We start from the raw sequence: 12,466 nt of genomic DNA on the forward strand, positions 1-12,466 counted from the left end.
CTGGAAATGGAGCGGATGCCCATCAGTGGGAGAATGGCTGAATAAAGTTATGGTATATGAATGTTATGGAATATTATTGTTCTATAAGAAATGATCAACAGGATGATTTCAGAGAAACTTGTTGAGACTTATATGAACTGATGCTGAGCAGAACCAGGAGATCATTATACAGCAACAAGATGATTATATGATGATCAATTTTGATGAACATGGCTCTTTTCTACAGTGAGATGATTGAAGCCAGTTGCAATGATCTTGTGATGAAGAGAGATATCTACACCCAGAAAAAGGACTGTGGGAACTGAGTGTAGATCACAAGATAGATTTTTCATTCTTTTTGTTGTTGTTTGTATTCTTTTCTTTTTCATTGTTTTCCTTTTTGATATGATTTTTCTTGTGCAGCAAGATAATTGTATAAATATGTATACTTATGCTGGATTTAACATATATTTTTAACATGTTTAATACACAAGGTTTTGCAAGGGTCAATGCTGAAAAATTATCCATGAAAATGTTTTGAAAATAAAGTTTTAATTAAAAAAAAAAAAAAGACTGTCTTCTTTCACAAGAGAACTATACAAAAATTCTATCAAAACCCCACAGAAAGGTGGTCTAATAGCAAAACTAGTATCAGTACTGGCAAACAAAATGAAAGGCTCCCAGAATAATCAGGGATACACACAGCCTGAATGACTGTGTCCCCCTTTCCCCCTTTTCCCCCCCAAAAAACCCCAAAAAACTTAGAGCAAAGGAATCTTAATACTCAGGGATATTCATCTCCCAGTATTGTTACAAAGCCCCAGTGAGGGAACCTTAGAAGCCTGAGAAAGTACCAGTTAACTATTGCAACATGGAAGCATTCAGTATTTCAGGCCCACAACACTATCTATAGAAGGTCTTAAGGATCTAGTACTCCGAATATCGAATATCGACAATCCATGGAACCTAACTTCAGGAAAAAGAGATTGGATTGATCCAGACCCAGGGTACCAAGGAAGAAATTATACAGGGCCTATAATTACCCACAAAAGCAACCAGGAAGCAAAAGATAGTTCTGGCACAATGCTGCTATTGTGAAGTACAGAACCCAGAGATGAGCAAATGAAATAAGACATTAACCAGTAATCAAAATGTATTGTAAATCTAGAGAACCCTCAAAAGAAGGCAAAAGTAACTGCAACAAAGTAAAGTGAATAGAATCAGGAGAACACTGTATACAGTAAAAGAAATATTGTTTGATGAATTATGAGTGACTTAGCTTCACAGCAATATAATGATCCAAGACAATGCCAAAGAATTAATGAAACATACTACTTACCTCCAAACAAAGAATTGATACTGGCTGAATACAGACTGAAGCATGCTATTTTAAATTTTCTTTCGTTTTTTCTTTTATTCGAGTCTTCATGCAAAAAATGATTAATATGGAATGTTTTACATAATTGCATAATTGTATAACCTATGTCTGTCTGATTGCTTACCATCTTGTGGTAGGAGAGGGAAAGAGGAATAGAGCTTGGAACATAAAACTTAAAAAAATTTTTTCTTTAAAGTAACTACAACATCAGCAAGCATCCTTTGAACTCAAAGGAAGAGGATTTCTCCCCCAAAGAAAATCCTCCCCCCCCCAAAAAAAATGGAACTAAGATCAAAAACTAAAAACTCAGAAGGAAATAATTGGAAGGAAGATAAATATAACTAGAATAGAAAGTAATAAACCTTATCTAAATAATTAGAATATACCAAAGAGGCAGTGATAAATATTATAACAAAATCAAGACTGAAAATATTGAACAAAATGGGAAATGTCTGACATTTTTAAATTGACCTAAAAAACAAGTCAGTGAGTAGTAATTTAAGAATCAGACTCCCTGAGACAACAGTTTAAAAAAAAAAAAAAAAGCCTGGGTGCCATATTTAAAGAAATGATCAGTGAAAACTGCACAAATTCAGTAAAATCAGAGGGTAAAGATAGAAAGAATCTACTGATGTCCTCCTAAAAGGAAATGTAAAAGAAGTGCCAAGAAAAAATAACACAACCATTCAGAAAGGAGGACTTCAAGTACCAAAAAAGGTCAATCAAGAGCACACAAGACATAGTAACCAATTCTACTAAAAATGAAAGGAAATGCTATCTAAAAGTCAAAAGCTTAAAAACAAGAACTTACCCTGAAAAGCTAGGTATAATCTTATAGGGGGGAAAGTGGGATGAATTTTTTTTTATTATAGCTTTTTATTGACAGAACATATGCATGGGTAATTTTTCAACATAGTCCCTTGCAATCACTTCTGTTCCAACTTTTCCCTTCCCTTCCTCCACCTCCTCCTCTAGATGGCAGGCAGTCTCATACATGTTAAAGTATATCTTAAATACAACATATGTGTACACATCTGTTCTCTTGTTACACACACACACACACACACACAAATCGGATTCAGAAAGGTAAAAATAACCTGGGAAGAAAAACAAAAATGCAAGTAGTCCACATTCATTTCCCAGTGTTCTTTCTCTGGGCGTGGCTGGTTCTGTCCATCACTGATCAATTGGCACTGAATTGGATCTTCTCATTGTCGAAGATATCTACTTCTATCAGAATATATCCTCATATAGTATTTTAGTGAAGTGTATAATGACCTCCTGGTTCTGCTCATTTCACTTAGCATCAGTTCATGCAAGTCTCGCCAAGCCTCTCTGTATTCATCCTGCTGGTCATTTCTTACAGAACAGTAGTATTCCATAACACTCATATGTCAAATTTACCCAACCATTCTCCAATTGATGGGCAGGATATGGATTTTTAATGGAAATGAAGACTTTTATGCACTCTTGATTTTAAGTTTTTGAGCCCAAAGCTGAGTAGGAATTCTAAAATTCAAACACAAGAGTTCAGAAACTCAGAAATTTATTTGAAAAGTTAGAATGCAATATATAACTCAAATGAGAAACAAGAAAGGAGGAAAGAATGGATAGAGTGAATAATATAGCAAGAAGGGAAAGCAAAAAAAAAAATCCCTAGTGCTATAAGACTTAGAAGGGAAAAGGGAAAGGAAAAGAAAAGAAAAAAACCAAGAATCTAAAGAGATAACAAATCCCTTACACAATTGGGAAACAGCTGAACTTTTCCGCCCCTATGGACTACTCTAACCTGGTAGCTCCCCTTTGAGCTACACTTAATGGTGGTCTGTGGACTGCAGGGCTAGGCACCAATCTGGATCCCACAGAGACAGACCACCAGGAGGTAGGAGTGAAGTGAAAGAGAACTTTATTCTTAGATAGCACATATTTATTTATATCCTCCTGAAGATCTCCCTTCTGGGGGAAGGGGAAATCCTCTAGCAACATGGCATAATGGGATCGGCCTGAGAAGAAGAAGGGCGGCGTTTTAGGCTTTCAGAGCACTAAGGAAGGAGAATTGGTATCTGGGGTTAGACACCACCTCTTGGGGCTATGCCCCAACTCCACCTTCAGGTCCTCCCACATGCCTTCGAGCTGCACTCCTTGCTCCCAGAGTTTTTTTAACCCTTACACTGAACAAAATGTGTCATATGAATATAATGAAATATTAATGTATTGTAAGAAACAAGAGATAATTTCAAATAATGCTTACTAACATAAGCCAATACAAAATAAGATAAGCAGAACCAAGAGAACAATTTATATAAAAGACAAAACATTAAAAAGAAAAAAAACCTAAAAGTTTAAGAATGCTTATCAGAGTATTTATATGAAGTAGTACAGTTTCCACAAAGGATGATGGTTACCAGAGGGTGTGGTGTGGATAATTGTGAGGAAAGGAATCATTGATGCCAAAAAAAAAAAAAAAAAAAAGGCAACAGCCTCTGAAATGTATGTTTTGTTGTTGTTGTTGTGTTTTTAAGTAAAAAAACCTCTGATCTCATAACACTTTATAGTATATTATAGAGGAAATCTCTTCATCTGGAAGTTTACTAAACTAATAAAGTTACTAATACGGGAATCAATTCCTGATCAACTTTTTTGTGTAGTCAGATTATTTGTTATCCATTAGAGATCAAAATGAACCAAACTAAATGAAAGGATAAAGATGAGAAAAAAATATTATGTGCCATTACAATATTTTCAACTTGGTTTATTCAAAAAAGCTACCAATTGACAAAAATAGAAACTGTATAAAGGAAAAAGTATTAGCATAAGACTGACCATTTTCCACATGAGTTTAACCAATATAAATGAACTGCCACAACTATGAAGCTTAAACAGTACAAAAAACTGCCATGGTCAGAAAACACTTGATCCCCTTGCCAAGAACAAACATAGAAACTGAGCAATTCAGAATGTGAACTTATTTTGCATAATCTTAAACAGGGGAAGGGAGCTAAGAGATTTTGTATGGTATTAACTCAGCAGCAGAGAGAAAAACATATTTGAAAAAAAGTTGGTGTGAGACTAAAGTCAGTCAATGTAAACTTACATATGTACATGTTGTTTCCCCTGATAGAATATAAAGTCCTTGTGGACAGGGAACTATTTAATTTCTGTTGTGTCCCCTGTTCCTATTTGGCCTATAGTAGTGGGTGCTTAATAAATATTTGTTGATTTGGGGAAAAACAAACAAATAAGCACTATTTTATAATGTATTCTCTTTGAAATTTGTATATTTATCTGTGTATATATTATCTCCTCTATCAGATTATAAACTCCTTGAGGTAAATTACTACAATTTATTTCTGTATGATTTCTAATATTCAACTTAATAAATGTTACTGAATAAAAAAATTAAATGAAAGGATTATTAATTAATTAAAAGAAGGAAGTTCAGAAGGAAGCACAGGCAAGAAATTGAGCTTTGAAAGAAACTGTCATAGGTTTTTTTGTTTGTTTGTTTTTTAGGTAAACAATGACCCTTTGTTCTTCCAAATGAATTGTGGCATTATTTGTTTCTAACTCGGTAAAAGAAATTTTTTTTTGGTAATATGATTGAGATAGTATTGAATACATAGATTAGGTAAATTGTAATTTTTATTATAATGGCTTTGCCTGCCTATGAACAATTAATATTTCTCCAATGATTTCAATTTGGCTTTATTTATATAAAAAGTATAATTATATTCATGTAGTTCTTGGATTAGTTTTGGCAGGTACACTCCTAGGTAATTTATGTTGTTCACAATTATTTTAAATGGGGTATTCTTTACCATCTCTTCTTGCAGGGTTTTGTTAGTATAACATAAAAATGATTTGGATTTATGGGGATTTTCTCCTAATTTTTCTTCAAACTCTCTTATTTAATTTTTGAAGTCCTTTTTAAGTTCTTCTAAGAACTTTTTTGGGGCTTTTTTAATTCCGGTATTTCTCTTTCAAGTAGGAGTATTTTTTTTTTTTTTTTTTTATTGCACCATCTTTTTCTGAGTATGAACAGATTTCTAAGCCCACAGTACTTGCCTATGGTCAAGTTCTTTCTCCTTTGCCTACTCATTTTTATTTCATTTTGTTTTATTCTAGTTTTAGAAGCTTATTATTATAATTGAGTTCTATCTTGAGGTGTGGGGAATACTGAACCAGGTCTCATGTCCTTCTTACTGTTATTTTCTGAGCTCTTTGGGAGTTGGGGGGGGGCAATCTCTGGCAGATCTCTCTACCTTTAAGCCATAGTCAGGGCCCTCAACCATACTGTCCCCCCAAATACTCTTACTCCCTGCAATCCCTTCTGGATTGCAAATTTCACTTCTTCACTCTGATTTGGAAATGAAACCAGGGACTCTGTTCTTCTGCAGGTGCCATTAGCCAGCAGGGTTCTTTCCCCTCTGCTACTGTACTCACTAAGCATGTACTCATTCCTCTTCTTACCCATGGTTTTAACCTGGGACCTCATCTGATCATCATAGCTGAGTCTAGCATCCTGCAACAATAGAGGGTCCTTCAATAGTCCCCTACCTAAATCATCCTACCTCCACAGGGTCTGGTGAGATTAAAGTTCCAAAAGCCCAAGTTGCCATTGACCTAGCTGTCCTCAGGGCTTGTAGATTGGGCAGAATAAGACTTCACTGAGTTATGCCTCAGTCTAGGGAGGTTAGGTCCTTCCTAAAGTCCTTTCCAAGAGGTCTCAGAAGGACAACTACTTTACTCTGACTTTATTTATCTCTCCCAATCTATAATTTTTTTGAAGTGGGACAAATTTGGAGAGCCTGGTATTTTCTGACCTCCCAAAATTTTTAAAAAACAAATGAACTTGACATATTTTTCTAGATAAAAAAAAAAAAATTAAACTTCAATTTCACCAGCCCACAAAAATGTTAGGCAGATAGATATGTATGTCTGTGTAAAGGCAGTTAGGCATAGTAAATAGAAGATCCTTGCAGTCAAGAATTCCTGTATTCAACTTCTGACTTTCATATGCTAGCTATGTATCCAGGCAAATACCCTTTCAGTTCCATCCACGATGTATTAGTGTCCCAATTTTCCCATATCCTCTCCAAAATTTGTCATTTTGCTTTTTTTGTCATATTAACCAATCTGATAGGTGTGAAATGCAATGTCAAAATTATTTGAATTTTTTTTTTCATGACTATAGGAGGCTCTAATTACTTCATCTGAAAACTACCAGATGATGTCCTTTGAACATTTATTAATTTGAGAATGATTTGTGTTCTAATAATTTGATTCATTTCACAATATATTTGAGCAATGTGGCCTTTATGAGGGATACTTAGAGTAATAAAATTTTCCTCAGCTTTCTAATTTCCTTTAAATCAAAAACTTTTAATATAATCAAAGTAATTGATTTTACATCTCATAATGTTCTCTATCTCATTTGACCAAAAATTCTTCCCTTTGCTATAGAGTTAACAAATAAACTTCCTTGCTCTCCCAATCTGCTTTTGCATCACTCTTTGTATCTATATCACGTCCCTATTTTGACTTATCTTGATATTTAGTGTAAAATATTGGTCTAGACCTAATTTCTGTCATATTCTTTTCTAATTTTCCCAGCAATTTGTCAGATAGTGAGTTCTTATTCCAGGAGCTGGAATTCTTGGGTTTATTAAATACTAGATTATTATGCCTTGTATACCTGGCCACTGCACTGATACACTATTCTATTTCTTAGCTAGTACCAGATAATTTTGATGATTGCCATTTTATAATATAGTTTGAGACCTGGTACAGCTAGGCTATTTTGTTTTAATTGTTCTTTCCCCATTAATTTCCTTGATATTCTTAACCATTTGTTCTTCCAGATGAATCTTTTCATTATTTTTCCTAACTCTATAAAATAACTTTTCATAGTATGAATGATATAGCACTATAGAAGTAAACTGATTTAGGTAGAATTTGTCATTTTTATTTTATTCTACTGGACTGCCCTACTCAATAGCAATTTATATATTTCCAGTTGTTTAGATCTAACTTTATGAAAACTTGTTTTGTAATTGTGTACCAACAGTTCCTGGTTTTGTTTCAGCAGGGAATGTCCCAAGTATTTATATTTTCTACAGCTATTGTAATGAAATTTCTCTAATCTTTGGCTGCTGAGATTTGTTGATAATAATACAAAAATGCTGACGATTTGTGAGTTTATTTTATATCCTGCAATTTTGCTGAAGGTGTTATATATTTCAATTAGGTTTTTTTAAAATTAGGTTGATTTTCTAGGATTCTCTAAGAATACCATCATATCATTTACAAAGAAGGAGATGTTACTTCATTGTCTATTCTAATTCTTTTCATATCATTTTCTTTTTTTTCTGCTGTAGTTAACATTTCTAGCTATAGCTTAACAATACTGATGTAATAGTGGTGATAATGGATATTCTTACTTCACCCCTGATCTTACTGGGAAAGCTTCTAACATTCCCATTACAGATAAGGATTGCTGATGATTTTAGACAGGTATTATTTATCATTTAAAGAAAGGTTCATTTTTTTCCCCCATGTTACTTAATATTTTTGTATTAGTATTGTATTTTGTCAAAAGTTTTGTCAGCATCTATTGAGAGAATCATATAATAACTACTGATTTCGTTATTAATATGGTCAATTATGCTGATAGTTTTTCTAATACTGAATTTGGAAAATTCCTGGCATTAATTCCATCTGAGGAAATTCAGTGATATATTGCAGTACTCACTTTGCTAGAATTTTATTTTAAAATCTTCTATCAACTAGTTCAATGTTTTGTTTTTTACTTTCAATTTTAAAAAATCTCTCCTTTCATTTAATTAGGTATTTAATTGGGAATTTTTAATTTGCTCTTTTTCTAGATTTTTTTGGTTGTATGTCTAAATCATTGTTCTGATTATTTTTTTTTATACGTTTAGAGATATAAATTTTCCCCTCAGTAGTGCTTTGTCTGTATTCCATAAATTTTGGTATGTCATGTAATTATTCTCATTCCTTTAATGAAATCATGGATTATTTCTATGATTTGTTCTTTTCCCACTCATTTTTTAGGATTATTGCTTCCAATTAATTTTCAATATATCTTTCCATGGTCTTTTTTAAATGTAATTTTTATTGCAATATGATCTGAAAAGGATATATTTAATATTTCTGCTTTTTTGTACTTGATTGTCAGGTTTTCTCCCTCCTTAATATGTGGTTAGTTTTAAGGTTTAGTAATTTTTCTTGTGGTTGTGAATATTTTGCGGTTCTTTTAAGAGCTATTTGTTCATATTCTTTGATTATTATTCTATTGGGAAATTGCTATTAATCATATATACAATTTCTATATGTTGGATACTAAACCCTTATCAGAGATATTTGACATGATTTTCCCTGTCAACCACTTCTCATCTTATCCTAAATGTACTAATGCTGTGTGGGCAGGAGATTCAAGTAAGTAATCAAAGTTATCCACTTAATCTTTTAAAATTGCCCATATCTCTAGTTTGGTTAAGAACACATCTCTTTACACATCTCTTTCCCAATAGCTGTGATCTATTTCTCTTCTAGTCTTTTTACATCAAAATCTTTAACATTAAAATCATAAAACCATTCAGAATGTATTGTGGAGTGTGGTATGTTATTAATCTAAACCTAATTTCTGCCAAACTATTGTATTTTCTAGCAATTTTATCAAAGAGGAAAGTCTTTCTACTTTATCAAAAACTGAATAATTTAGTTCTATTTTCTTTAATCTTCCTTATTTAATCTATTCAATTAAGCAATCTCACTCTTCTTTAACCAAAATAAAGTTTGCTGTCTGGATATACTATTTCCCTTTGATCCTTACTTCTTTTCATCATTCCCTTTGATATTTTAAATTTTTTGAGTTTCCAAAATGAAATATTGCAAAGGGTTCTGTTGGAATATCATTGACTAGTATGTCATAGATAATATAAATTAATTTTGAAAGTATTGTCATTTTTATTGCACTGCCAAAGCCAAGCCATGAGAACTGAATCTTTTCCCAGCTATTTAGGCTGTCATTTAAGGAAAGCTTTACAAATTAATCTACATAAATTTTCTTTCAGAAGATTGATTCCCAATTATTTTATATATTTTGTAGTTTTTTGTAATGGCATTTCCATCTCTTATTGCTTATGTTTTATTATTATGGTATAGAAATATAGTATATTTTTCCTCAAATATCATTCCTCATAATATTCATATCTGCACAAAGTACACTCAATTATCCATACTACAGGTCCAAAAATAATTTCTTTAGCTTTAGTAGTTTTTGGTTTTTTTACTTATAAGCAGGGAGATCTCAGCTGTCATAGGAATTCACCAGACAAAGGATCTGCCTAGCTTCTTTATGCAAACCTTAAACTTTGCTCCCCGTCTAGGACTAACCTCCATCACTTCCAAGAGATTGAGGCAAAAGACCAATAAGCGTATGATTTAGTTAAATTCTTTCTGGATAAATACTAGTTGGATTATACTAGAGTAGAGGTTTTAAAAGTCTCCAGGAAATTCAAGTTAATATAACAATTCACACACACACACATACACACATACACATACACACACACACACACACACGCTGACAAAACACAACCTATCTTTAAAATACTTTTTTTTTTTTTTAATTCACTCATTAAATCCATGGATTTGTTAATTATTTTGGTTTTCAACATCAACGGGAGGTTTTTCAATTGGGAAATATTATTAAACTTAAAAGTGCAACAACAGTACAAAAAATAGATGTAAAGTATCCAGACTTTGTAGAATTACTAGCAATGTTAAAGAGGCCTGTACTCGAAAATCATAACATAAAAGCATTTGGGAATCCCTTTCAGTTAATGAAATTGAAAAGTTACTACCTTGTGCTTAAATTTTTCTTTTTCAGTTGTATTCTTTTTAATTACTTGAAAATCCATGAAAATCGCCTACTACAAATTGAGGTCTATATTAAATGGCACAGAGCAGAATAGAAATTTGGGCAGAGGTCTGAAAAACACTAAAGCCAAGGGATCGAAATCTGAGGCTTGACCTCTGTGCTTTGGGTGTGCGGCTGGGAAAAGAAGGAGAAGTAAAGCAGCAGCACAATACAGAAGGAAGAGGGGCGTTGCCGCAGGACCCAACAAGGCACCAGTCCAGTCTAAAATAAGAGTCCGTAACTTCCTTCAACCCTTTAGAGGGCGAAGTCTCCTACGTAAGAAAAGTTAAAAAACAAACAGCTTACCTGTCGGACCCACCGGGACTCTCCTTAGGGCCTACGCTTCGTGCTCCTTTCCCAGCTATCCGTTCGCTAACAGTGAGCCAGGAAGCAGCTCCGGCCTTTAGTTTCCCGCCATCGCCGGATTCTTCTTCCTCCAGATTCACAGCGAATTGGTTGAGGCTGTAAAGCAACGAACAAAAACCGCAACCCAGACAGAGCACTAATACCCGTAAGTAACGTCGCATGTCTCCCTCCAGCCACAGCTGGCCCACAGTGGCCGCTGTGGCTGCTTCTATAGTCGCCCAGCTTTGACGAACTGAACGCCGAATGCCAATGCGCAGTTGCAGCCACAAGTTCCTCCTCCCTCTTCTTCCTTTCCGCGCCCTCTTCCCCTTTCCGCGGCGGAAGTCCAAAACTGCAGCCCTATAGCTTGCGTCACACTACCTCAGTTCCTAACACCAGGTTCTCCAAAATTTCTCGGTACGAAGGTGGAGGCAAGTGCTCCCTGAGAAGCCTGTTCACTGAACGTGAGAATGTAGTCTTGGCAAGGCTTTCATGGAGCTGAAGTGGCTTTAGCACTTAACTAGTGGTTTGGCAACGGCCAAACTATCAAAAAGCCACCAGAAACCATTTTTCACAGCTATTTTTCTCTGAATGAGAAAGTGATTAATGCCAAGATTTTTCATTAGTGAAATCTGAGTCCTTATTCTCTCAATCACGGAATCCGCCCCCGTTATAAAGGAAGGAGTGAAAATTTGAAAGCTGCCCAGTTTTAAAGTCTGTGAAGGATCCAAAAGATTACAGAAAAAGCCTTGTTCCTCTTTTTAGTACTTATATATCTGAAAGTTTAGGCAGAATCATTTATATTATTTTAAAATTTAACACTATCACTCTTCATGGTAACAAGTTGTGTAATCAAGCACTACCTCAGAACAAGGTAGTTTGTGCTTCCTCCTCCTCTCCACATATACCTTCCAGTTCATTTACTTCAAATACACAATTTTAAGTTCAAAGCAAAGATATTTATTGATGGTATCATAAAAGTATTAGGTACAGGATACTCCTCCCTCTCAATCTGGGACATAGTCTCTTACAAATATGGGGAGAGTAGGCATATATAAACAAAGTGGTGTGTTAATTACTTGGATCACACAATTTTTATATGGTTTAAATTTATGACAGCAGTGGTCATTTATGTGATCTTTTAACATTAAGACTGGCTCAAAACATCAGGCCTTAACTATGAAACAAAATTAAGTTGTTCTCTTCAAGTTAGTGCTAGATTTTGTATTATGTGTATTTCATTGCACTCTTTTGTTTTTAATCCTTCTTATTGTCCTGTGGGACAATGATGACCCCTACCCAAATTGAAATCAGAGACTCTAAAATTAGAAAAGCAAAAAAGGATTTATTATAATCTCGATATCACTAGAAAGGATAACTCCCCCCAAATAAGATAGTACTTCAGTAAGTGTATGTTTTTCACTAAGTGTATATGCAGAAAATGGATTATATTGAAAAGGGAATTCTCCCCCTCTCCCCCTCCTTATTTTTTCTCCCATTGGCTGGATAGTCCAGGCTCACACTCTAAATGCAGAATATGCAGAGACTAACTAAAAATCTATCCAGAGACTAAGAATAAGGAAGCTAATGATACTAGCCAATGACACACATACCATATTAGGAACATTATATGGCAAAAAGGAAAGGAAGAAGGGAAATGTATGTTTGTCTAAAATAAACTAAAACAACTTGCTATTGCAAAGCTTCATGTTACAGCTAGGGCATAAGTCTAGGTCACATTCTTATGAGAGTCTTCAGTCAGTTTGTCTTATTCATTATTAATATCCTGTGGATATTATTTACAATAATTGTAACTAACA

General features: G+C 34.1%; 1 protein-coding gene across 5 annotated transcripts in view; it reads right to left on the reverse strand.

Annotated features, from left to right (window-relative positions):
* The window catches only part of GXYLT1 (glucoside xylosyltransferase 1), a 65,615-nt gene extending 54,700 nt beyond the window's left edge, over positions 1–10,915 (reverse strand). For 3 of the 5 annotated variants that reach the window (XM_052000867.1, XM_052000869.1, XM_052000865.1), the window contains exon 1: positions 10,608–10,915. In XM_052000867.1, coding sequence (XP_051856827.1) covers positions 10,608–10,828 — 221 coding nt within the window. In that variant the 5' untranslated portion in view covers positions 10,829–10,915. The remainder of the gene's footprint in view (positions 1–10,607) is intronic. The other 2 variants (XM_052000866.1, XM_052000868.1) reach the window with 2 other exon arrangements.
* Positions 10,916–12,466: the final 1,551 nt, after the last annotated feature.

Source organism: Antechinus flavipes, chromosome 5 (genome assembly GCF_016432865.1).
Source record: "Antechinus flavipes isolate AdamAnt ecotype Samford, QLD, Australia chromosome 5, AdamAnt_v2, whole genome shotgun sequence".
NCBI classification, from domain to species: domain Eukaryota; kingdom Metazoa; phylum Chordata; class Mammalia; order Dasyuromorphia; family Dasyuridae; genus Antechinus; species Antechinus flavipes.